The 24,939-nt window shown below is 36.0% G+C and overlaps 1 protein-coding gene across 2 annotated transcripts in view; it reads left to right on the forward strand.

Moving 5' to 3' along the window:
• Window positions 1-24,939, forward strand: part of DACH2 (dachshund family transcription factor 2) — a 561,059-nt gene that overhangs the window by 281,699 nt on the left and 254,421 nt on the right. For both annotated transcript variants that reach the window (XM_066357066.1, XM_066357067.1), the window contains exon 3: window positions 165-277. In XM_066357066.1, the coding sequence (XP_066213163.1) occupies window positions 165-277 (113 nt within the window). The remainder of the gene's footprint in view (window positions 1-164; window positions 278-24,939) is intronic.

Consider the following 24,939-nt stretch of genomic DNA (forward strand, 5'->3'; position numbering starts at 1 on the left):
GAAGGAAAAGATTGGTCTTTTAGTAATCAATGAACATATTCTTTAATATAAAATTCTATTGCTTTGGCAATAAACAAGAAGTAGAAATTAAATGTAGCAAGTGATTGTATTGCCAAAAATGTGAAAAATTTTAACCTGATTTCTGTTTGTCTGATTTTCAACAGTGCAAGGCCCGGCAGGCCTCCTAAGCGTTCCTTGGGAGCGTTGCAAGACAATGCTAGCCTCCTGCCCCATTCTGTCCCAAGCCTCTTATCACCAGGACTGATCACTCCCACAGGTAAGAAAATCCATCCCATGATTAGCCTTGTCTCTTTATATTGCTCAGCATTTGAAATAAACTAATATTGATCTAACTGCTTGTCCTTCAGAGCTTTTCAAGCTCTACCAGAGGTGACGTTATTGAATTTTTTGAGTATTCATGTAAACTGTTCTGTTACTCTAGTGACCCAAATCAAATGGATAGGACTTGAAAAAAAATATTAGTTGTCATTTTCTTAAGGAAAATCGCTTTCAAGGCTTGATTTTGTGTATGTATGTATGCATATTATTCATCGGGGAAGGTATCAGGCCAAACTTGTTTTGTCTCAAGTATTCCGCGGATTTGGTGCAGCACATCTGCTTACTTATGTCTCAGTAACTTGCTGTTTGATTTTTATGGGGTCTGGGCATCTGTGTATCTTGTAAAAGTTATTACTCTCAGTAAAAAAGTAGAAAGATGATGCATCCCTGGTAGAGAAACCCTATGATTAGAAAAGAAAAAAGTGCATGTTGTCACTGTCTTCTATAACAAACCAGTGTTTTACGTTGAACACAGTGATAAACAATGCTCCTCCAAAAATATGTCTCATAAATGAGCATTGAACTTGATTGATTTTTCTAAAAAATAGCCTAGGGCACAAAACATTTAACCTGAACATTTCTGTAGTTGAAACTTTAAAAATCATGAAAGATACTATGTGGTAGAACCTGCATTTTATGGCAATGAGATCTCTTAGAAATTCAAAGATACAAAAATGCATAAAGCACTTACTGTATTTTGGCTATTATGTCCCAGAGAATGCAAAATTATGAGTAGCAGTCCTTGGCACAGTAGAATTAAAGAAAAGGCCGTGAAAGCTAGTAATTGCTTTAAAGTGTGATAGTAACTATAATACAAGTACATACAAGATACTTTCAGAGCACAGAGCCATCTCTGTGATCTAAATCATTTTGGTAAATTGGGTAATACTCAGAAGGATAGGAACTTTGGAGCTATGTCTTGTAGGATGAGTGTTGGACAAATGGAGAATCAAGGGGGAAACATGCCAGGCAGAGATGAATATAGACAGACACTGATGAGAAATAGCTGGTGTGCTGGGGGGAGTGACAATTGAGTTGAAGATACTGGAGTAGAGACTCATAGATGATATGATTAGAATAGAAAGGTAGGAAAAGAAAGCTTGAGAAGCTAGCTTTTTATTTATCGTGTTTAGAAGGTATTTTTTTTTTAGGTGAGAGTAGGGGAGATAGTGAGGCAAACTCCTGTATGTGCACCCCAACTGGGATCCACCTGGCAACCCTGTCTGGGGCTGATGCTCTGCCCATCTGGGGCTGATGCTTGTAACTGAGCTAGAGGCTCCATGGAGCCATCCTCAGCACCCAGCCCAATGCACTCGAATCAAAGAGCCATGCTGTCCGAGGGGAAGAGAGAGAAAGGAGAGGAGGAGGAGGGAAAAGTAGATGGTCACTTCTTCTGTGTGCCCTGACCTGGAATCAAACCCAGGACATCCATACGCCGGACCAGTGCTCTATCCACTAAGCCACCAGCCAGGGTCTATCTTTAGCAGTTTATGCTTTTCTCCATAGACCACTGGTTTCCAAAGTGACTTTCAAGGGCTTTTCTTATTGGCTGACATGGAATTGAGGAAGTATTTCCAGTTTTCCCACTTCTGCCTAAGTTAGAATTTTAAATGTTCTATTTCACATAGAATTTTCTTTAAATAAAAAAGCTGCTGCAAGTTAAAGGAACCATTGCTAAGTATCTGAGTAGATGTCCTAAGAACAATTTGTGTGGAGGGTAAATTGCAATGAAGGCGATATTAGAAGGGGGTTCAGTTGCTACAGATAAAGACAGAAATACTGAGGACCTGAACTAAGGACAGTTAAACAGAGTGAAAAAAGATTCAGAGTAGTTTAGTAATTAGCATTAATCACACTTGATAATTGATCAAAATACAGGGTGAGAAGATGAAGTCTAATGTGATTGATGTCTAGCTTGGGTGACAAGCTAGATGATGGTGTCATTAGCTAAGATAGAGACATTAGAAAGAGACTTAAGCTTTGGAGGTTAGATAATGATTTTTGTATTCTGTAAGTATTTATAAATGAATTCTAAAACAAGAAGAAAGTAACCCTGTGTATATAAATTAACATAGAAGGGATAACAGTACCAGGAATGTATCTTGATTTTCGATAAATGAGAATCTATTTCTTAACTTCAAAAATACATTTTCAGAGCTTAGCAATATTACCCTGTAAATAATCAAGTCTCTATACATGAAATAAAAAAATGATTTTAAAATTGCTTTGAAGCTAATGTGTCAATGAGTAAACATTAGTACCTTATCTGTTGAGGAAAATGCGTTAAGGTATATTGTGTTCCTAATGTATATGTACCAGGTTTGGGAGCTAAGTGTTTTATGGGTAGGATATTTCATTTTATCTTCATAGTAGTTTTATGAATATTGTCTTTATCTTTCAAGTAAAAATTTACGGCTTATTGACTTTATTTGCTTATGGTCATGAAGTGTATGGGTGGCAGAACTGGGTTTCAGACCTAGGCCTTTTAACCCCAGAGCCCATACACTTGCATCCTCACTGCGATGTCACATTGTGCATGTGCAAATCTGGTGTGAGGGTCCCATCTCCTCTGACTCCACTTGGCATATATGATTTGCCCCTTAGCAGAGAGTGGAACCTCCTTCATTTACCACAATGAAAGCCATTGAAACAAACCTCCTCAATTTTTAACCCTTTGCTTGTGCCTAGAATGATATGATTAAAATAGATAAAAGATTGAGTGAGGAAACGCGTAAGCACTTCTGTTGAAATGGCAGAGGTAGAGAAAACATTAATCAAGGTAGGAGAAATAGTCTGCTCAGCTATACAGTAATTCCTCTCCTTAGTTTACATAACTGTATTTTATATGCCAAAGAATATCCTACGCAAATATAGCAAGAGAAATGCTCTCGAAAGCCAAGTAGAAATAATTCTGGGATTATGCATTATTTTGGATTAGATAAACCACTTAACTCTTCCGTTAGCAAAAACAGAGATAGAATCCATTCTCAATTTCGCTATCAGCAAGTTTCATGTTGGACATTACACTTACTAGGCGTTATGAACTTAATTTCCTTTAATGTTATTTTAAAATACTTTTGAAGGGTTCAGTTGATATTTTTAATATGGTTTATAACAGGTTGGGAATTATCCTTTTTTCTCCAATGATTACATGTTTAACAATAATTTCTGGTTTTAGGCCCTTATGTTTCAAATTATTTTTTGTAAAAGAAAGAGATGTTATACAGCTGTGTGCAATTTTACATACAAATGGCAAATCAATTATTGAAAAGAGTCAGCTGCCTTCTGTTTCAATGTTGTGTTTGTGGAGAAGCCCCTTGGAACCCTGCTAAGATTAGCTAAATAATGGAACTTGTTCTACTTTTGTTTATGTTATGACTTTCCATTTATAAATTGAAAACGGGGTGTAAAGCAGTATTTTTTAACCACTGGTTTGTGGACCAGTATGCCAGAAATTTTGTGCCAGTCTGTGAAAGAGTTAAGCGCCCTGATGTTGTATGAAGATTATAGACCCAGTGACCTCAGTAAAATTCATTTATGTTCAGGATGAGTCTGCCTTATTGGTCCCCAAAATAATTATCCTATCTTCGCTTGTTCCCATGTGTAACAAGGTTAAAAATCACTGCTCTAAAGATAACAAAATAAATAATTGTGGTATCTCTTTTCAAATACTGTGATGTTTTTGTAGATTATTTTTTCCTTTAAATTGTTTTCTTCCTAGCAATTGCAATAAAAAAGAAATGCAGATGAAAAGATATAGATATTGTTATGCTGTCATCTTTAGATTTAAGAAGTGTTCTCAATTTATTCAAATATCTGGCATGTAAATCTTTTAAAAAGCAAAATATTTTCAGGTGTGTTAGATTTTTTTTATCTGCTCAGCACAAGATGACTTCTTTTAGTTCCTATTTTATATGATTTTATTTTCTTTTTGATTTAAATATTTTATTTCAAAGATGTTTATTTTCTCCTTGGTTCTATTTCCCCAAAATAATGAACCCTGACTCATTCAAATTTCACTTATGCAGAATTTGAGATAATTCAGACAATGGCTATTTTAAGGTTTTTAGTATTAATAAAAATATATTTTTAGCAAATTAAAATGACAAGAAATTCCTCTGTGTGTGTGTGTGTATGAACGTGTGTATGGGTATAAGGTCATTAAAATACTTGGGAGGTTTAAATATACTTGGGTATCTAAAAATTACTTTAGCAAGGTCTGTTTTTATATAACCACATTGCACACTAATGGCTGTAGATAGATCTTCATTCACAAAAATAATAGTCATAGGATCTATTCTTGTCAATACTGCTTGATATTCATTTGGATATTATATCTATATAACTACAGAATCTATCTCAATCATCTACAGCTACAGATAAAGACTTATATGCATTCATTCTTTTAATTTAACATCTATTTTGGAACATCTGCACCAAACAACACAAGAAAAATTGGAACGCATTGACATAAAATTGATTCAGTGACTCAAAGTTTTCCCAAGTTCTATGCAAACTTCTCCTTAGCTATTACAAAATAACGAATTGGACTGTGTTTTGGCTTCATATATTGAAGTGCTAATTTTCTCATCACATGTTTGTGTCTCTGTTCCTGTTGTACAATCCATATCTTAATTCCCTGATAGCACACATTAATACATAGTAATCTCATTATACAGTGTTTCCTGTAAAAGTCTTTTGGGCTATTGGGGAAAAAGAAGACAGACTACCCTTCCATCTTTCTCTGCAACTCTGTTGAGTGCTAACATTCCTGGATCACACAGGAAGGATGGATTAGTCGTGTGTGCCTTTGAATTTCCCCAAAGATGACTGCTCCCCTTTCCTCAGCTTATGAAGCATTTCAAATAGACAGATGTGCAATTTGGCCTGAGATAGATTTAAACTGACAGCTTACAAGGAAGTAATAAAGTGCTTCAGATGAAATTTCTGTAGTGTTCATTCCTTAAAAGGTAGCAGATTCTTCAGCTTTCATTTTTTTTTCCTTCGAGCTCTGTTGTGGCAAAATATTTTTAGGAATTTCAGCTGCTGTCCAAGCTCTTGGGTAACTGAACTCATGAAAATCCAATCCAGTAATAGTAACTGCGGCACTCAACTCAGGATTGGCAGGACCATAAGTAGAATCCTGCCAAGTCTTGGCAGTGTGGTGTCAACTTCATGATATTATTTAATGCCAACTAGCCTGATCACATCATTGGAATCTTGTCCTATTCTTTGCAAGAAACATTTCATTTTCCCACTGAGTGAGTCTGGATGCTAAGTAGTGGCCAGCAGGAGGACAGAGGGACCTAGGCCATTTTTTTTTTGTGATTGTAAAGGCGCTATCAATCCAGAAAAATAAAACCAAACCTTTTTGGTGGTTGACTTAAAACATTTCTGTCTCTGTGACAACATTTGGGTTATTAAATGAGCAAATGGTGAAACATGCTTTCTGTCACAGAAATGGTGATGCTTTTATGTCATTGTGTTTTCTTTCATTTATTTCTTGTGTGCTGGGGAGAACCATTGGCCTAATAGGACCCAGAAGTTGGGTGACTAATATTTTCGAACATAAAGTGAAGTTTAGACTAACATGTAGTTACTAAATAAAAAATTAACTATCTCTACTTAATAGCAAGAAGTCCATTTATTATATTAATTGGGTCTGGGTTTGCAAATGCCTATTTCTGCGTAAATGTCTTGTCAGCGATTTTAAAATACATTATTATAATTATTTCAACCTAAAAATGTCTTGACCCATTTTTTTATTATTAAATTTAATGCAGTAACATTGATAAATCAGGGTACATAGGTTGAGAGAAAACATCTCTTGATTATTTTGACATTTGATTATGCTGTATACCCCTCACCCAAAGTCAAATTGTCTTCTGTCACCTTCTGTCTGGTTTTCTCTGTGCCCCTGCCCTCCCCAACCCCTCTCTCCTTCCTCGCCCCATCCCCCCTCCCCCCACCCCCACCCTCGTTGCCATCACATTCTTAGTCATGTCTCTGAGTCTCATTTTTATGTCCCATCTATGTATGGATTCATAGAATTCTTAGTTTTTTTGTTTGTTTGTTTGTTTTTTTGTATTTTTCTGAAGCTGGAAACGGGGAGAGACAGTCAGACTCCCGCATGCACCCGACCAGGATCCACCCGGCACGCCCACCAGGGGCTATCCTCTGCCCCACCAGGGGGCAATGCTCTGCCCCTCTGGGGCGTCGCTCTGCCACAACCAGAGCCACTCTAGCGCCTGGGGCAGAGGCCAAGGAGCCATCCCCAGCGCCCGGGCCATCTTTGCTCCAATGGAGCCTTGGCTGCAGGAGGGGAAGAGAGAGACAGAGAGGAAGGAGGGGGCGTGGAGAAGCAAATGGGCACTTCTCCTATGTGCCCTGGCCGGGAATCGAACCTGGGTCCCCCGCACGCCAGGCCGACGCTCTACCGCTGAGCCAACCGGCCAGGGCCTGTGTTATTTTGTTGATGAGTGCCATTCTGACTGGTGTGAGGTGATATCTCATTGTGGTTTTAATTTGCATTTCTCTAATGATTAGTGATGTTGAGCATTTTTTTCATATGCCTATTGGCCAACTGTATGTCCTCTTTGGAGAAGTGTCTATTCATTTCTTTTTCCCATTTTTTGATTGGATTGTTTGTCTTCTTGGTGTTGAGATTTACAAGTTCTTTATAAATTTAGGTTACTAACCCCTTATCAGACATATTGTCAAATATGTTCTCCCATTGTGTAGTTTGTCTTCTTATTCTGTTCTTATTGTCCTTAGCTGTGCAAAAGCTTTGCAAACTAAAATAGTTTGATATAGTCCCATTTGTTTATCCTGTCTTTTATTTCACTTGCTCATGGAGATAAATCAGCAAATATATTGCTCCAAGAGATGTCAGAGAGCTTACCGCCTATGTTTTCTTCTAAGATGCTTATGGTTTCACAGCTTACATTAAAGTCTTTTATCCATTTGAGTTTATTTTTGTGAGTGATGTAAGCTGGTGATCTAGTTTCATTTTTTTGCAGGTAGCTGTCCAATTTTCCCAACACCATTTGTTAAAGAGGCTGTCTTTACTTCACTGTATTTCCTTACCTCTTTTGTCAAATATCAGTTGTCCATAAGCTGTGGGTTTATTTCTAGGTTCTCTGTTCTGTTCCATTGATCTATATGTCTATTCTTATGCCAGTACCAGACTGTTTTGATTACAATGGCCTTGTAGTATAACTTGATACCAGGAAGTATGATACCTTCCACTTTATTCTTCTTTTTTAAGATTGCTGAGGCTATTCGTGTTCTTTTTTGGTTCCATATAAATTTTTGTAATATGTGATCTATATCTTTGAAGTATGTCATTGGTATTTTAATTGGTATTGCATTGAATTTATAGATTGCTTTGGATAATATAGACATTTTAATGATGTTTACTCTTCCTAACCATGAGTATGGTATATGCTTCCACTTGTTTGTATCTTCTTTGATTTCTTTTATCAATGCTTTGTAATTTTCAGAGTACAAGTCTTTACTCTCCTTGGTTAAGTTTACTCCTAGATACTTTATTTTTTTGGTTGTAATAGTGAAGGGGATTGTTTCCTTAATTTCTCTTTCTGACTGTTCATTGTTGGCGTATAAAAATGCCTCTGATTTCTGAGTATTGATTTTATATCCTGCCACTTTACTGAATTCATTTATCAGGTCCAGTAGTTTTTTGACTGAGACTTTAGGGTTTTCTATATTCAATATCATATCATCTGCAAATAATGAAAATTTTACTTCTTCTTTTCCAACTTGAATGCCTTTTATTTCTTCTTCTTGTCTGATTGCTGTGGCTAGGACTTCCAGGACTATGTTAAATAAGAGTGGTGAAAGGAGGCACCCCTGCCTTATTCCTTATCTTAAGGGAATTGCTTTTAATTTTTGCCCATTGAGTATGATGTTGGCTGTGGGTTTCTCATAGATGCCTTTTATCATGTTGAGGTATGTTCCCTGTATTCCCACTTTGCTGAGAGTTTTGATCATGAATGGGTGCTGGATTTTATCAAATGCTTTTTCTGCATCTATTGAAATTATTATGTGGTTTTTCTCCTTCTTTTTGTTTATGTGATGAATCACATTGATTGATTTATGAATATTGTACCAGCGTTGCCTCCCCAGAATAAATCCCACCTGGTTGTGATGTATAATTTTTTTCATATATTGCTGGATCCGGTTTGCTAATCTTTTGTTGAGGATTTTAGCATCTATATTCATCAGAGATATTGGCCTATAATTTTCTTTTTCTGTGTTGTCTTTGCCTGGTTTTGGAATCAGAATTATGCTCACCTCATAAAAGAAGCTTGGAAGTCTTCCTTCCTCTTGAATTTTTGAAATAGTTTAAGAAGGATAGGAGTTAGTTCTTCTTTGAATATTTGGTAGAATTCAGTTGTGAAGCCATCAGGTCCTGGACTTTTTTTTTTTGATGGGAGTTTTTTGATAACTGTTTCAATCTCATTTGGTGTAATCGGTCTGTTTAGGTTTTCTGGTTCTTCCAGATTGATTTTTGGAAGATTGTATGTTTCAAGGAATTTATCCATTTCATCTAGGTTGTCTAGTTTTTTTGGCATACAATTCTTCATAGTATTTTCTTACATTATTTTGTATTTCTGTTATGTCAGTTGTTATTTCTCCTCACTCATTTCTAATTTTATTTATTTGAGTCCTCTCTCTGTTTTCTTGGTGAGTCTAGTTAAAGGTTCATCGATCTTGTTTACCTTTTCAAAGAACCAGCTCCTGGTTTCATTGATCCTCTGTATTGTTTCTTTAGGCTCTATGTCATTTATTTTTGCTCTGATCTTTATTATTTCCTTACTTCTACTACATTTGGGCTTTACTTGCTGTTCTTTTTCTAGTTCTTTTAGATGCAGGGTTAAGTTGTTTATTTGAGCTTTTTCCAATTTCTTAAAGTGTGCCTGTAGTGCTATGAACTTCGCTCTCAGTACTGCTTTTTGCTGTGTCCCATAAATTTTGAGTTGTTGTATGCTCATTGTCATTCATTTCTAGGATTTTTTTTTATTTCTTGTTTGATCTTATTCTTAATCCATTTGTTATTTAACAACCTGCTATTTAGTTTCCATGTGTTTGAGAATTTTTGAGCTTTTCTGTTGTGGTTCATTTCTAGTTTCATGCTGTTGTGATAGGAGAAAGTTCTTGATATGATTTCAATCTTCTTAAATTTGTTGAGACCACTTTTGTGTCCTAACATGTGGTCTATCCTAGAGAATGTACCATGAGCACTTCAAAAGAATGTATATTCTGCTGCTTTAGGGTGAAAGGTTGTGAAGATATCTATTTAATCGAGTTGATCTAGTGCGTCCAATAAGTCTGCTATTTCTTTGTTAATTTTCTTTCTTGAGGATCTATCTAGTGATGTTAGTGGGGTATTGAAATCCCCTACTATTATAGTACTGCTGTTGATCTTGCTCTTTAAATCCATCAAAGTCTGCTTTATATATTTAGGTGCTCCTAAATTAAGTGCATAAATATTTATAATAGCTATATCTTCCTGTTGGATTACTCCCTTTATCATTATGTAGTGGCCTTCTTTATCTCTTACTATATCCTTTGTTTTAAAGTCCAATTTGTCTGATATAAGTATTGCTACCCCAGCTTTTTTTTCATTTCCATTTGCATGAAATGGTTTTTTCCCATCCTTTTACCTTCAATCTATGTGTATCTTTTGTTCTAAGGTGTGTCTCTTGTGGACAGCATATGTATGGGTCCTGTTTTCTTTCTTTCTTTTTTTTTTTTTTGTATTTTTCTGAAGCTGGAAACGGGGAGAGACAGTCAGACAGACTCCCGCATGCACCCGACCAGGATCCACCTGGCTCGCCCACCAGGGGGCGATGCTCTGCCCCTCCGGGGCTTCGCTCTGTTGCGACCAGAGCCACTCCAGCGCTTGGGGCAGAGGCCAAGGAGCCATCCCCAGCGCCAGGGCCATCTTTGCTCCAATGGAGGCTTGCTGTGGGAGGGGAAGAGAGAGACAGAGAGGAAGGAGAGGGGGAGGGGTGGAGAAACAGATGAGCCCTTCTCCTGTGTGCCCAGGCCAGGAATCGAACCCGGGACTTCTGCACGCCAGGCCGATGCTCTACCACTGAGCCAACCGGCCAGGGTCAAGGGTCCTATTTTCTTATCCACACAGCTACCCTATGTCTTTTGATTCGATCATTTAATCCATTTACATTTATGGTTATTGTTGATATGTAGTTGTTTATTGCCATTTTATTCTTTAAAGCTGTATTCCTTTTTTGCTATATCCTTTTCCCATTTTGTGCTGTTTACAACAGGCCCCTTAACATTTCCTGCAGCATTGGTTTGGTTGTAATGAATTCCTGGAGTTGTTTTTTGTCTGGGAAGCTTTTTATTTCTCCTTCAATTTTAAATGATAGCCTTGCTGGATGAAGTCATCTTGGTTGTAGGCTCTTGTTCTGCATTACTTTGAATATTTCTTGCCATTCCCTTCTGGTCTCAAGTGTTTCTGTTGAGAAGTTGGATGTCATTCATATGGGGGCTCCTTTGTAGGTGATAGTTTTTTTTTTTTCTCTTGCAGCTTTTAATATTTTCTCTTTATCACTTAGCTTTGGTATTTTAATTATGATGTGTCTTGGTTTAGGTTTCTTTGGGTTTCTCTTTAATGTAGTCCTCTGTGTTTCTTGAAATTGTGAGAGTTTCTCCTGCATTAATTTAGGGAAGTTTTCAGCTATAATATGATTGAACAAAGTCTCTATCCCTTGTTCTTTTTCTTCTTCTTCAGGAACCCCTATGATTCCATGTTATTTCTCTTCAGGTTGTCACAGAGCTCTCTAAGAGTTTCCTCAGACTTTTTGAGTCTCTCTTTTTTTTTCTTCTCTGCTTTCTTGCCTTCATTCAAGTTGTCTTCCAGCTCACTGATTCGATCCTCAGTGATCGAATTTGTTTTTAATTCTATCCATTTTGTTTTTAATTCCTTCCATTGTGGTCTTTATTTCTGATATTGTATTTGTCATCTCTGACTGATTCTTTTTTAATATTTCAATATCATTTTTTATACTTGGTATTTCTTTATTTAGGTGTTCATAATGACCATCCATTGTTGTTCTAAGATCCCTAAGCATCCTTACAATCATTATTTTGAACTCCACATCTGGAAGTTTGATTATTTCCATATCACTCAGTTCATCTTGTGGTTTCATTTGGATTGTGCTTTTTTTTGTCTTCTCATTATCTGTGTTTGGGTGTTTTGTTTGTAGAGTTGGTTGAGTCTAGGCTTGGTGTTGTCTGCCTCCAGTTTTCAATTGTGTTATTTCTAGGTCTTCTTGGGTTGGTATCAGCTATTATTTGTAATCCACTTTCAGATTTGGGCAGTTTTGAAGTCTTGATTTGTTTGTTTTCTTAACAGGTGATAGTCTTGTTTACTGTTCTCAGCAGGGGGCTTCCTTGAAACTGTATCCAGGAATACGATGGTGTAACCTGAGACTCTGAAGGCCTCTTCCACCAACTAATCTCTCTGGGGGCAGGGTGTTTTCTCAGCTTCAGTAAGGGGAGGTGTATCTCAGATCTCCATGGAGACCTGAGTTACTGCCCCTTTTCCCCACTTCTTGTTTTCAGCTGTGTCTTGTTGCGCTGATTGGAGCTGGAGAGATATCTGGAGATCTCTGATCCGGAAACAATTCAGTACTGTTTTGTGGAAGGATCAGTCCCTCCCCCAGCTATGGCCACCTCCAGCACGGATGAGTCAGCTTTTTTAGGTCGTCTCCTGCATTCCTTAGCTCCTCACAGTCTGTCCCTCTCTCTCTCTTTTCCACTTGGGAAATAACCTGGTCTTTTCAATACACCTTGCTCCCTGGTCACCAGGCAAGTGGCTGTGAGCAGTGTTTTCTGCTCTTTTTCCTGGAGTGAGATCCCCTCTAGGCTCTCAGCCTTCCCACCCCCTCCATTCCTATAAGCAGGGGAGATTCAGGTGCTCCCTACCAGGTTTGTTGTGGGTTCCTCTTTGCTCCTTGGTTTTTGAGAGCTGTTCTTGTAGTCCAGAGTTGGTTTTTCATGCTGATTTTTCCTAAATTGATTTGTATTTCAGTTTGGTGGTGAGAGCTATTAATCAGAAATATTAATGCTAAGCTGATAGACTTAGCATTGTCTGTGCATCCGCCTGCTCCACTGCCATCTTCAGGTCCTACCCATTTCTTTTTTAAACTACTGTTGATCATTTTTATCTTGCACGGGTAGCTAATAGAGCAGAAACCATTTCACATTTCCAGTGTAGGTGGAGAGGAAAGCTTGGGATTTAAGCAAATATCAGAGGATGACATCAGCAATGATGATGGTGATTTCTATAGTGTTTTATAAAGCATTCCCACATCTATACTGTGTGTCTTAGTGCATTGACTTAGGCATGTGTACAAATGTGAAACAAAAATTCTACCATTCTGAGAACTCTCAGGTTTTTTCTGACATTAAATATAAACAAAATGAGTTCAAGTGTAAAAAGTGTTAAGTGTAAAAAGAATCACTTTCAAGTATTTTCTCATTGGATAGTATCAGTAGTCTATCAGCTTAGCATTAATATTTCTGATTAACAGATGAAGAAAATTAGTTACCAAAAAGTTAAAAGACTCGCTCTAAATCTCAGAGAGGGCAAAGCATGGAGCCAGAATTTTAGAACCTGGGTCCCATGATCATTAATACCAATTTTCACAAACACACTGAACTATGTCTTTCAGGCAAAAGCGTAGTTTGAAAATTTGAGCTATAAATCTTCAGGACCATATAAGAATTGCTTAAGTTAAATATGAGCGATAAAATGTCTGGTACTTCAGAAGTACGAAATTCTTGGAATAATCTATGTAGTTGACTGTTGTTGATTACATACCTTCAAAAAATAAAACTTTAACCTTTTTATTTTCTTTTTAAATCATTCTTATAGTTTATAGTGTGGGCAAGCTAGAATAATTTTATTTGGCTATAATTTTTATAAGAAGTTTAAAAACAATCTTCTGAATGATTGCATCCTGCTTTGCCTGCAGAGAAAGGTAGCAGCTATAAATTGTTCTTTGTGACAAGTCTTGAGTGAATTACTTTGATATATGTGACTAATGAATTAATATGATTAAGTTAATGAGAAATGGAAATGTTGCCAAACTCCACTAGTCCGGCTGTAGCGCTGCTCCCCATTTATAGTCCTAGCTTCCTCCTGTGTTGAGAGGATCACTGATGACTACATACTGTCACGGTGATAAATGATATATCCCACAGTGCCCTGCTTTCCATCTGGTCAATTCTCAAACCATCCCCAAATGAAAGATCTCATAAAAATCACACACTCATAAGCCAACTGGGTTACAGAAGGCCACATTTGCATCTCCAAGGCCCATCCCCCAACCCTGGTTCTCTGTATCATGCACAGTTATATACAATGAAATGCATAATTCTTCGCCATGACATGTGTCACTCATTCAGCATCTGTGCTTTATGCTGGCTTGCTATTTCCCAAAGGAAAAAGAGTACATTTAAACAGCACAACAAGACATTCCATGGTACAATATGCCTGTGGGATGATAAGCTGCCTAGTCACAATTTTTGGGGAGTAGGTGAATACTACTCTATTAAAATAAGTCATTATACTAAAGCATGTAGTTAGGTTAATAAAAAATATACTGTATAGAAATTTAAAATTACACTGAATGTCCCAATTCAAGAAACACTGCAAAGCAAAATAAGTTTCCTATCATTTTCAATAAAAAAGTTAAAGGGTAATAAGATTCAACATCTATAGGTATCACCTTCATGTTGTGACTTGAAACAATAACATAAAGTAATCTTAATACATAGTTCCAATGTTTTTAAAAAATCCGTAGACCATAAGATATCCTGTTTTTATTATCAACCAAAAGTTAAGGGTAAGGATTGGTTACTGTGTTGTTGGTGGTGGTGAAAATGTACTGAGTGACTTCTATGATCCCTTTTTTGCAGTGTATAAATTATGGATCATGTTTTGAACTCATTTTGTTTATATCTAATGTCAGAAAAAACCTGAGAGTTCTCAGCATGGCAGAATTTTTGTTTCACATTTGTACACATGCCTGAGTCAATGCAGATAGTGCCAAAATAGACAGCTTTCAAATGTTACTAATGCATGTTTTCCCTTTCTGAATGCTCTCATTTAATCCTTGCAATGTACATCTGAAAGTGGCAGCCGAAAGTTTTTTAGAAAATATTTCTGTAAAATAAATCTGGGTTAGTAAATCATATGATATACCTCTTACCTGATCACTAGAAATAACAATTAGAATTCTTACTTTAAATGACTACATAAAACAAGTTAAATTTTGACTCAGTTTTATTTTGTGTGAATGCTTGAAGTATTTTTTTTCAGTAGTGTCACTTGTATAACTCCAGGGTCAACAGAGGAGAACTATCTTTTAATCACATGCATCCTTGGTGAAGGTACATTGAAATCACTTAAATCATTGTAATAAAAATAAATAAAATGGCTCTCACAACAGTGAAATTTCAGATATTTCTTAAGCAATATTTTTACCAATATATCTCTTCAGGCAAAGGAACCAAAGGAAAAATAAAGAAATGAGACAGTACCAAACCAAAAAGTTTTTGTATAGCAAAAGAAATCATCAATGAAATGAAAAGGGAACCCACTGAATAGGACAACATATTGCCAATGAAAATCTGATAAGGAGTTAATGTCCAAAGTATGTAAAGAACTTACAGAACTCAACACCAAGAGGACAAACAACTCAGTTATAAAATGGGCAAAAAACAAGAATAGATACTTCTCTGAAGAAGACATACAGATGGCTCATTGTTACTAATCATCAGAGAAATTCGAATTAAATCCACAATGAGATATCATCTCACACCTGTTAGAATGGCTACCATCAAATCCACAAAAAAGTGCTGGTGAGGATGTGTAGGAAAGGGGACCCTCGTGCACTGTTGGTGGGAATGCAGATTGGTGTGGCCACTATGGAAAGCAGTATGGAGGTTCCTCAAAAAAATTAAAAATGGAATTTCCTTTTGACCCACACCAACCCCTCCCCTCTGACAGCTGTCAGTTTGTTCTCTGTATCTATGATTCTGTTTCTATTTTATTTGTTAGTTTATTTTTTGTTCATTACATTCCACATATAAATGGGATCATATGGTACTTGTCTTTCTCTTATTGGCTATTTTTTGCTTAGCATAATGAATATTTAATATTTTGAACTTCGTGGATTAGTCTGCAGGCTGCACAAAATTGTTCGGCGGGCCGCATGCGGCCCATGGGCCGCGAGTTTGAGACCCCTGCCCTAGAGCCTGGTTACCATTATTATTATTATTATTATTATTAATTTTAGAGAGGGGAAAGAGAAAGAGAGAAAGAGAAGGGAGGAAGAGCAGGAAGCATCAGCTGCCATATATGCCTTGACCAGGCAAGCCCAGGGTTTCGAATTGGTCACCTCAGCATTCCCTGTCCCTGTTGACAGTTTATCCACTGTGCTACCACAGATCAGGCCAGCCTGGTTACATTTCACTTTTATTTATTAATTTGAGGTTTCCCTCGCTTGTCTGCCATATCTCATGATGGATTTGGGGCAAGCAGCTGGAAAGCAAGTAGAAATTAATGATGGTGGCAAGAAAATTACCCTCAGATGAAGTTTTGCCACAGTGTGGCTACAGTTCTATGGAGTTCTAAGAAGGAAAGAAAGAAGTTATTTGACCATTCGCATGTGTGTATTTGGACAAATAGTGGGTTATATTCAGTGCTTCCATTCACAGGATAGAACACTTAAAAATTATTTCTGAATTGTATCCCTTGTGTTGGGTATAGTAAAACAAATAGAGAAGGAATTAACATATTATTTGAAAGGGATATCATGCCTTCTCTTGCTTTAATATTTTTTCTTATCAATCAAACTAAAATAAAAAAACAACAACCTATATGCTTTGAAGACTATACTGCCAAACAATTTGCAATGCAGCCCTATTGGTCAGACCACGTTCATCTTAAGCTAAATTATGCCTTAGATTACACTTATTCTTCTTTCCAGACTCAGAAGTATTTCCATCCTTTCTATGGCTGATTCTTCCAAAAATGACCTGAAACTCTATGTCATGTCACCCCATAAGTTTACTAAAGTGTGCTTTCTTTTAAAATTGTGTTTATTTCTCTTTATGGATCTTCAGTACTTGAGTCTACCTCTTTCTTTTAGGAAATCTTATATAGCTTTATGATTGTACATTGTTTCTATTTTTTCTCCTTATCTCTCTCCTATTTTCTGTTTAATTTTTTTGTTCCCTTTAAATGTTATTTCAAAGAACTTAATGACTACATGTTAATTCAAATTGAATTTATCTTTTTTTTTAAATAGTCTTAAAATTTCAATTTGCTCTGTCAAATTTACATTGATCCTAATCAAAACATAAAGTAATAAAATAGAGTTGTCTGATTACACTGAATGTGTTTATAATTTTCCCATCACATACAATTTTCCCTAGAAAAAGCAGAGATAGAAATGACCTCCAGTTAATGGTACCATCCCAAACAATACATAATTAAAGTTATTCATAGCTCTATTTGGAAACCATTGTCTTATTTTTTATATATTTTTTGAGGTACAAGTATTACATTCACCCCTGTAATGTCTTGCTTGTTAAATTCATTCATTAAGCTTTTATTCAGTGTTTGTTATGTTCTTAGAAATGAGCATTCAAAGTTTAGTATGACATAACCCCTGCCTTCAAAACATTCACTCTCCCAGTTGGGAAAGTGTCCCAAAAAGTAAGTAGATGAGATAATTTTATATAAGTGTTTCTGTGGATGAGAAAAAGGGCCCAATGAAAGAAAGACTGAGAATGTTTCAGATGATAGAAATAATTATGTGGCAGAAATCTTTGAATGTCTGGAGAGAAAAAGAAAATTTCCATAATAACAAAAATGGGGCATAGCTCTGTGAGTATACTATAATGAGGGCAAATGGAGAGAGTGGTGATCATAGCGGGGTCTTTGAGGATAGCTAGTGAATGAACATCTTGATGGTATCACTTCCCCACTTTTATTTTGTAATAACTTGAAACTGTTTTGTTGGTGATTACTCTCATAAGTGTGCAGGGTATTTTACAGACAGTAAAAATTTTTCATGACTATGACGACACAACATCCTTCAAGGTAGACAAAGTGGAATGTTTACCTTAATGTTTCTGCTGATAAATAAAGTGAGACGTAGAGAAATTCAATAACTTGCACAGAAATACAGAGTGAATAGCAGTAGAATCAAAATAGACATGTAACTTTTCTGACTCCATGTTTATAGCTCTTAAAATAGCAAAGAGATAAAAACTGCTATATTGAGAACTGAGGGAATATGTTTATCTGTGAGGCACATGGGATGTTAGAACTAGCTGTACGAGTATGAGCATTTGCTCTTTCTTTCTTTGTGTGAATTTATTTTTCCAGTAGTTTTTCATTAGTTTGCCCTTTAGAATCCACTCTAAAAACATGACCATCTTCATTCTTTTTTTCTTATTTACAACACTGTTAATAAGTATTTTAAAATTATATGTAATATATTGCCAGATATACCTATTCATGTAGAGTGACATTCAAAAATTTTTATTTTATTTATTTGATCAATTAATTCAGTGAGAGGAGGGCAGGCAGAGACAGATTCCTGCTTGCATCCCGACCGGGATCCACCTAGCAAGCCCTCTATGGGGTGATGCTCTGCCTATCTGGGGTTGTTGCTGGGTTGCTCAGCAACTGAACTCTTCTTAGAGCCTGAGGTGGAGGCTTTGGAGCTGTCCTGAGTGCCCAAGGTCAACTAACTCCAATTGAGCCATGGCTGCAGGAGGGGAAGAGAATGAGAGAGAGAGAGAAGCGAGAGGAGGAGGGGTGGAGAAGGAGAAGGGTACCTCTCCTGTGTGCTGTGACCGGAAATTGAAGCCTAGATATTCACATGCCAGGCTGATGCTCTACCACTGAGCCAACTGGCTAGGGCCAAAATTTTATTTTTCAATTACAGTGACATTCAAGATTTAACCTTTAATATTTTTTACATTCAATATTATTTTGTATTAGTTTCAGGTGTGCAGCATGATACTTAGACAATCATATACTTTACAAAACACTGCCCTAAATATTTCCGGTACCCACTTTGTACCATACACAGTTATAATATTATTGGATATATTCCTCACGCTGTAGTTTTTATATCCCGATAACTCTTTTATAATTACCAATTAGTACTATTTAACCCCTTCATCATTTTCACCCACCCCTCCAACCCCTTCCCATCTGGCAAGCATTATTCTGTTCTCTGTATCTATAAGTCTGTTTCTGCTTTGTTTGTTCATTTAATTTGCTCCTTATATTCCACATATAAGTGATAATCATGCAGTCTTTTCCTTCCCTGATTAAATTTATTTTAGGTGTTCTATTTTTTCATTTGATGCAATTGTAAGTGTGATTGTTTTCTTAATTTCTTTTTTTGATAGATCATTATTGGTATATAAAAGTGCAACCAATTTCTGAATATTTATTTTGTACCCTCATACTTTCTTGAATTCATGTATCCGTTTTATTAGTTTTTTGGTGGACCCTTTAAGGTTCTATAGATATAATATTATGTCATCTTCAAATAATGATAGTTTTACCTCTTCCATTCCTATTTGGATGCCTTTGATTCCTTTCTTACTTTCATCTCTTCACTCCTTCTCCTCCCCCTCTTCCTCCTCTTCCCCCTCCTTCCCCTCTCCCCTCCTCCTTCTCTTCTTCTTCTCTTTCTCCTTCTTCTTTCTTCTTTCTTCTTTCTTCTTTCTTCTTTCTTCTTTCTTCTTTCTCCTCCTCCTCCTCCTCCTTCTTCTTCTTCTTCTTCTTCTTCTTCTTCTTCTTCTTCTTCTTCTTCTTCTTCTTCTTCTTCCTCCTCCTCCTCCTCCTCCCCCCCTCCACCTCCTCCCCCTCCTCCTCCTCTCCCTCCTCCTCCTCCTTCTTCCTTTTTGTTACTCTGATTGCTGTGGCTAGTACTTTAGTACTTGGTTAAATATGGTGAAAATGAACATCCTGTCTTGTTCCTTGATCTTAAAGAAAATGCTCTTTAACTTTTCCTCATTCAATGTGATGTTAGCTTTGTGTTTGTCATGTACATGTGCCTGACTTTCTTAATCTTAAAAAAATGATAATAATAGTGTTAGCCTTATGAGTGTGTTATAAGAGTTAAATGACATTATACGTGTCAGAACTTATCATGTTGTCTGACATAGTAAGCATTCAATAATAGCTATTGCTATTTATTAGAATACAGTATATAAAATAAATAAGTCATTATTATTTTGGGGGAAGTCTGACTTAAAATCATGTAGCCATTACATTAAGATACTATATTTTCAGTTGACCCATCTTAAAGAGACTCTTTTCATCTACCACTTGATTTAGAAGGTTTAAAAAGTAGTGCAATAATTTATTGAAAAAGTGTTCAATTGCAATATTGGTCATAAAGCAGTCTTTTTATTTCTCAACCTAAAACCGGAAGTTATAGAGAATGTAATGTTTAGTTGTGATGAACTCAATACATTTTTTAAAAGATCTTCACTTGAACATAACATTGATTTTTAAAATCCAGTCATTTTAGAGAATGTATTTGTTTCATCATCTTTCTGGTACCAAGGAGTTGCTACTTGCTAATTTTCAGACAGGCCTGAATACCTCTCAATTGCATCTTTCTGCATTTGAAGAAAATCAAGAGCAGGCAACCCATGCAAATATTCAGCAGTCTACACAGGGCATAGTGTCTGAAACGAAATGCCAGAAAGTTTACAAACTGAAAAAGCAGATGTTAAATATTAAAGGCTCTAAGGACAGAGGCTCTAACCATGATGTAGTGAAAATATGCATTACCTAACCCATAGGAGATACATTACTAGGTTCAAATCCTATCCATCTTTGGAACTGCATTTGTATGCGTAGGAAGTGGCCTAATCAGCAGAGTCATTGAAAAGAAATGACAACATGTGAAAAGAAATATGAATGTCAGTGTGTGTCATGATTTCTCCTGTTGGCATAGTTACTAGAGTCACATCTTTTGGTGAATACCCAAATAGTGGCTGCTGACTTAGAAATGAAATTTTTGGACTGATAGCTGTTTCTCAATTGAAACATGAGAAGATTTATGTACATATGTATGTATGTATATATTGCAGCATAAGGAGCTGATTTACTCAGCCTCAAAATTACAAACTTCAAATTAGATAAATATTTGCTTTATGTTGTAATTTTTTGTGTTATGGTTGCTGTGCTTTTTTGCTGTTCTGACAGGCTGTGAAAAAGATGTGTGTCTTCACTACATAAAAATACAATAAATTAACGAAACGACCGTGATAGAGAAATAATAGGCCATATGTTTATGAATGCTGATGGGATGCCTGCTTGGCATCCAGAAATGTTAAGACTAAACAAAGTTTCCATCCAATAATGAATCTCATCTCTCACTCTTTAGGCTGTTGAAACCAAGAGACTGAAATATTCATAACCAGAAGCTTACCTGTGAAAAAACTGTGTACTGTGAGAATGTGGGTGCTAATGTAATGGTAACAGTGTTTGGTTAAACCTGTCAATCAGAAACACATTAGTGTATAGAACAGCTTTCCTTTCTTGCTTTAAAATTGAATTTTGTCTGAAGATATCAATTTTCATTCTTACTGAATTTGCAAAATGTAAAAAAAATATGCAATTGATGGTTACAGACAGTCCTTGAGTTACAAACCTAAAAGGTTCTGTAGGTTTGTTGTTAAGCTGAGTTTTTATGTAAATTGGACACTTACTTATTAAATGCAGTTAGACAGGTGTTTGTCTTAACATAGCATTTATTTTTACCTTTCTGTGCATATGAATACTTAAATTTTCAAACCTACAGAACCTCTCTCACTTGTAACCTGGGTACTGCCTGTATTAGAATATGTGCCCCTGCCCTGGCTAGATAGCTCAGATGGTTAGAACATTGTCCCAAAGCGCAGAGGTTGCCAGTTTCATCCCCGATCAGGGGATTTCTCTCGCTAAAATCAATAAATAAAATTTAAAAATTATTGTTTAAAAAAGAATATTTGCCCCATACCACAAAGCTGTGTCCTCAGTGATAGTGCTTGTTTATATGTATACTGAATAACCTCACTCTCAAAACCCCTTTACCTGGACATTGACTATCCCTTACAGGCTCATTGCAGTCGGAGTGTGCTTTATGCCTTCTAGATCCCACCTTCCGTACAGTGTCTAGCACTGAATATATGTTTCTTAAATTGAAATGTGCATATAGAGATATGTAATCAATAGGCTAGACTAAAAAGAAAAGAAAGCTTGGCTGTTGTAAATAATGCTGCAGTGACCATAGGGTGCATATATTCTTTTGAATTGGTATTTTGGGTTTCTGCAGATAATTCCCAGAAATAGAAACCCTGGGTGACAAGGCAATTCCATTTTTAATTTTTTTTTTTGAGAAAATTCTATACATTTTTTTGTGGTGGCTGAACAAGTATGCATTTTCAACAAGAGTGCACCAGGCTTCCTTTTTCTCCATATTCTTGCCAACACTTGTGGTTTGTGGATTTATTGACTATAGCCATTCGAACAATTGTGAGTCAGTACCTCTGTGGTTTTGTGGTTTCAACTTGCATTTCTCTGATAATTAGCGATGTTGAGCATCTTTCTATATGTCTGTTAGTCTTCTGTATATCTTCTTTGTAGAAATATCTATTTAGGTCCTTGGCCTTTTTTTTATTTGAATTATTTATATTTTTGGTGTTTAGTAGTATGAGTTCTTTATAAATTTTGGATAGTAAACCCTTATCGGATATATTGTTGGTGAATATGTTCTGCCACATAGTAAGTTGTCTCTTCATTTTTTAAAATGGTTTCTTCGGCTGTGCAAAAAATTTTCAGTTTGATACATTCCCATTTTTTTATTTTATCTTTTGTTTCCATTACCTAATGAGACAGATCAGAAAAAATATTACTATGAGAAATGTCTGAGGTTTTACTACCTATATTTTATTCTAGGACTTTTATGGTTTTGAGTTTTACATTTAAGTCTTTAACAATCCATTTTGAGCTTATTCTTGTATATGATGTAAGGAGGTGGTCAAGTTCCATTTTTTTTTCTGCAAGTATCTGTTTAATTTTCCCAACACCATTTATTGAATAGACTACCTTTACTCTATTGTACATTCTTGCCTTCTTTGTCAAATATTAATTATTATATAGATGTGGTTTAATTTCTGGACACTCTATGCTGTTTCACTGACTTATATGTCTGTTTTTATGCCAGTACTGTGGTGTTTTGAAAACTATGGCCTTGTAGTATAGTTTGATATCTGGTAGTGTGATTCCTCTAACTTTGTTTTTCTTTCTTAAAATTGCTGAGACAATTTAGGTTTTTTTGTGGTTTCATATAAATTTTTGTACCAAAAAGAAAAATACCTAGGAAAAAATTTAACCTGGGAGATTAAAAGACCTATATTTGGAAAATTATAAAATACTGAAGAAAGAAATTAAAGAAGGCACAAATAAATGAAAGCATATACCACGTTCATGGATAGGAAGAATTAACATCACAATAATGTTCATACTACCAAAAGCAATCAATAGATTCAATGCAGTCTCTGTCAAAATTCTAATGGTGTAATTTGACAAACAGAAACAAATAATCCAAAAATAGTATTTTTTATTTCTCAGTTATTTTTGTAGCAAGATTTTTCCTTCAATGGTTCATTTAATGAGGGAATATTTTATATTCAGATTGATTGGCTTTGCCTTTCTTTTATAGATTTTTACTGAATTTATTGAGGTGACATTGATTAATAAAATTACATAAGTTTCAGGTATACAGAGGTTAATAAAAAAAGAACCTCACAGACACAGACAGTATGGTTATGCCATTAAAACGTGCTGTTTGCAAAATTCCACCAGCAGGTTGTTTTAACCTAAGACAAAGTTCAGTTTTTTGCTTGGTAAATTTATCTCTGGAATCTGAAACCACCCTAACATCTCCCTTTCAAATTATTTGTTATGGAGTCAGATGCCTCTGGGTTATTGTTTGCCAATATCTGCTTAGCTACATATTTTGCACGTTATAAACCATTTGAACTGTGCCTGCTTTTGCTTTCATTAAGATTAGCATGTGGGACTTGACCCTGTCCTCCCTTGCTTGCCCTGGTTGTGTTAACCTCACTGTCAAAACCCCCTTACCTGGACATTGACTTATAAAGTAAAAAACAATTTGGACCACATGTCTATGGATTAGATGCAACTGTTTAGTGAAGTGGTGAAAGAAATTTAAAATTCTTTAATGACTTAATTTAGTTGCTTTGCCTGATGCCCCATTGACAGACCAGAAAGAATATCTTTTATGTAAAAGAAAGAAGCCAACTTGTGAAAGCAAATGTGTATACATTTAACAAACCTTATTGAACACCTAGTAAGTGCACGAAATTAAAATAAAATATGAGAGTTTCCTTAGATGGCTTCTGTAATTTATTTTTTTAATTTAACAAATTTTATTGATTGATTTCAAAAAGAGTGGAAGGGATATACAGAGAGAGCAAAAGAAACAGAGGGAAAGACAAATAGAAACATTGATTTGTTATTCCACTTATTTATGCATTTATTGGTTGGTTCTTGTATGTGCCCTGACTGAAGATCGAACCCACAACCTTTATGTATGGAGAGGATGTACTATCCAACTGAACTGTCTAACCAGGAAGGTATTAGTAATTTCATTGGTTAGTGAGAATATCTATTATCCATCAGTTATAAACAAAAGCTTTACAAAAGTCACCATGAGACAAAGATTGTTATTTATATGTAATTGCTATTTTCTTACTTATTTCTAAGATCATGTTAATCCTTTCATTTGATGCTTTGACTTGCTGTATGTTGAGATGGTGCTGCCTCAGTCACCTTTTATTTATTTATTTATTTATTAAAATTATTTTTATTTATTTTTTCATTTTGGAGAAGAGAGACAGAGAGAGAGAGAGAGTGAGTGAGAGAGAGAGAGAGAGAGAGAGAGAGAGAAGTGGGGAGGAACAGGAAGCATCAACTCCCATATGTGCCTTGACTAGGCAAGTCCAGGGTTTTAAACCGGCGACCTCAGCATTCCAGGTCAACGCCTGATCCACTGCGCCACCACAGGTCAGACCCTCAGTCACCTTTTAGAAGTGAAACGGAATGTGCTGCCCACCACACACACCCCATAGCTGCCTACAGTAAAACACATTATTGACGTGATTCAATTCCAGAGGGTAGATGGTGTCCCTTACCATGTTTGCTTTTACAACTCTTTTTCTGTTGATTTTAAATATGTATTTTGAAATATATTAGAAAAGGAAGTGAAAGTACCATTAATATGGAATACAGTGGGTCGTTACTTGAGATAGTAAGGTGGTTAACTCCTTTTCACGTTGTATATTACATGAGTAGGAAAGCATAATAATACATTAGGAAGAGTTAATTCTCATTATCAAGAAGGCTCAACAGTTCTGACATATTTGCAGAAAGCCGTTTTTGTTACACTGTGCACACACTCTGGGTTCAGCGGAGTGCAATTGACTTGGCCC

The sequence above is a fragment of the Saccopteryx leptura genome, chromosome X (assembly GCF_036850995.1).
Source record: "Saccopteryx leptura isolate mSacLep1 chromosome X, mSacLep1_pri_phased_curated, whole genome shotgun sequence".
NCBI lineage: Eukaryota > Metazoa > Chordata > Mammalia > Chiroptera > Emballonuridae > Saccopteryx > Saccopteryx leptura.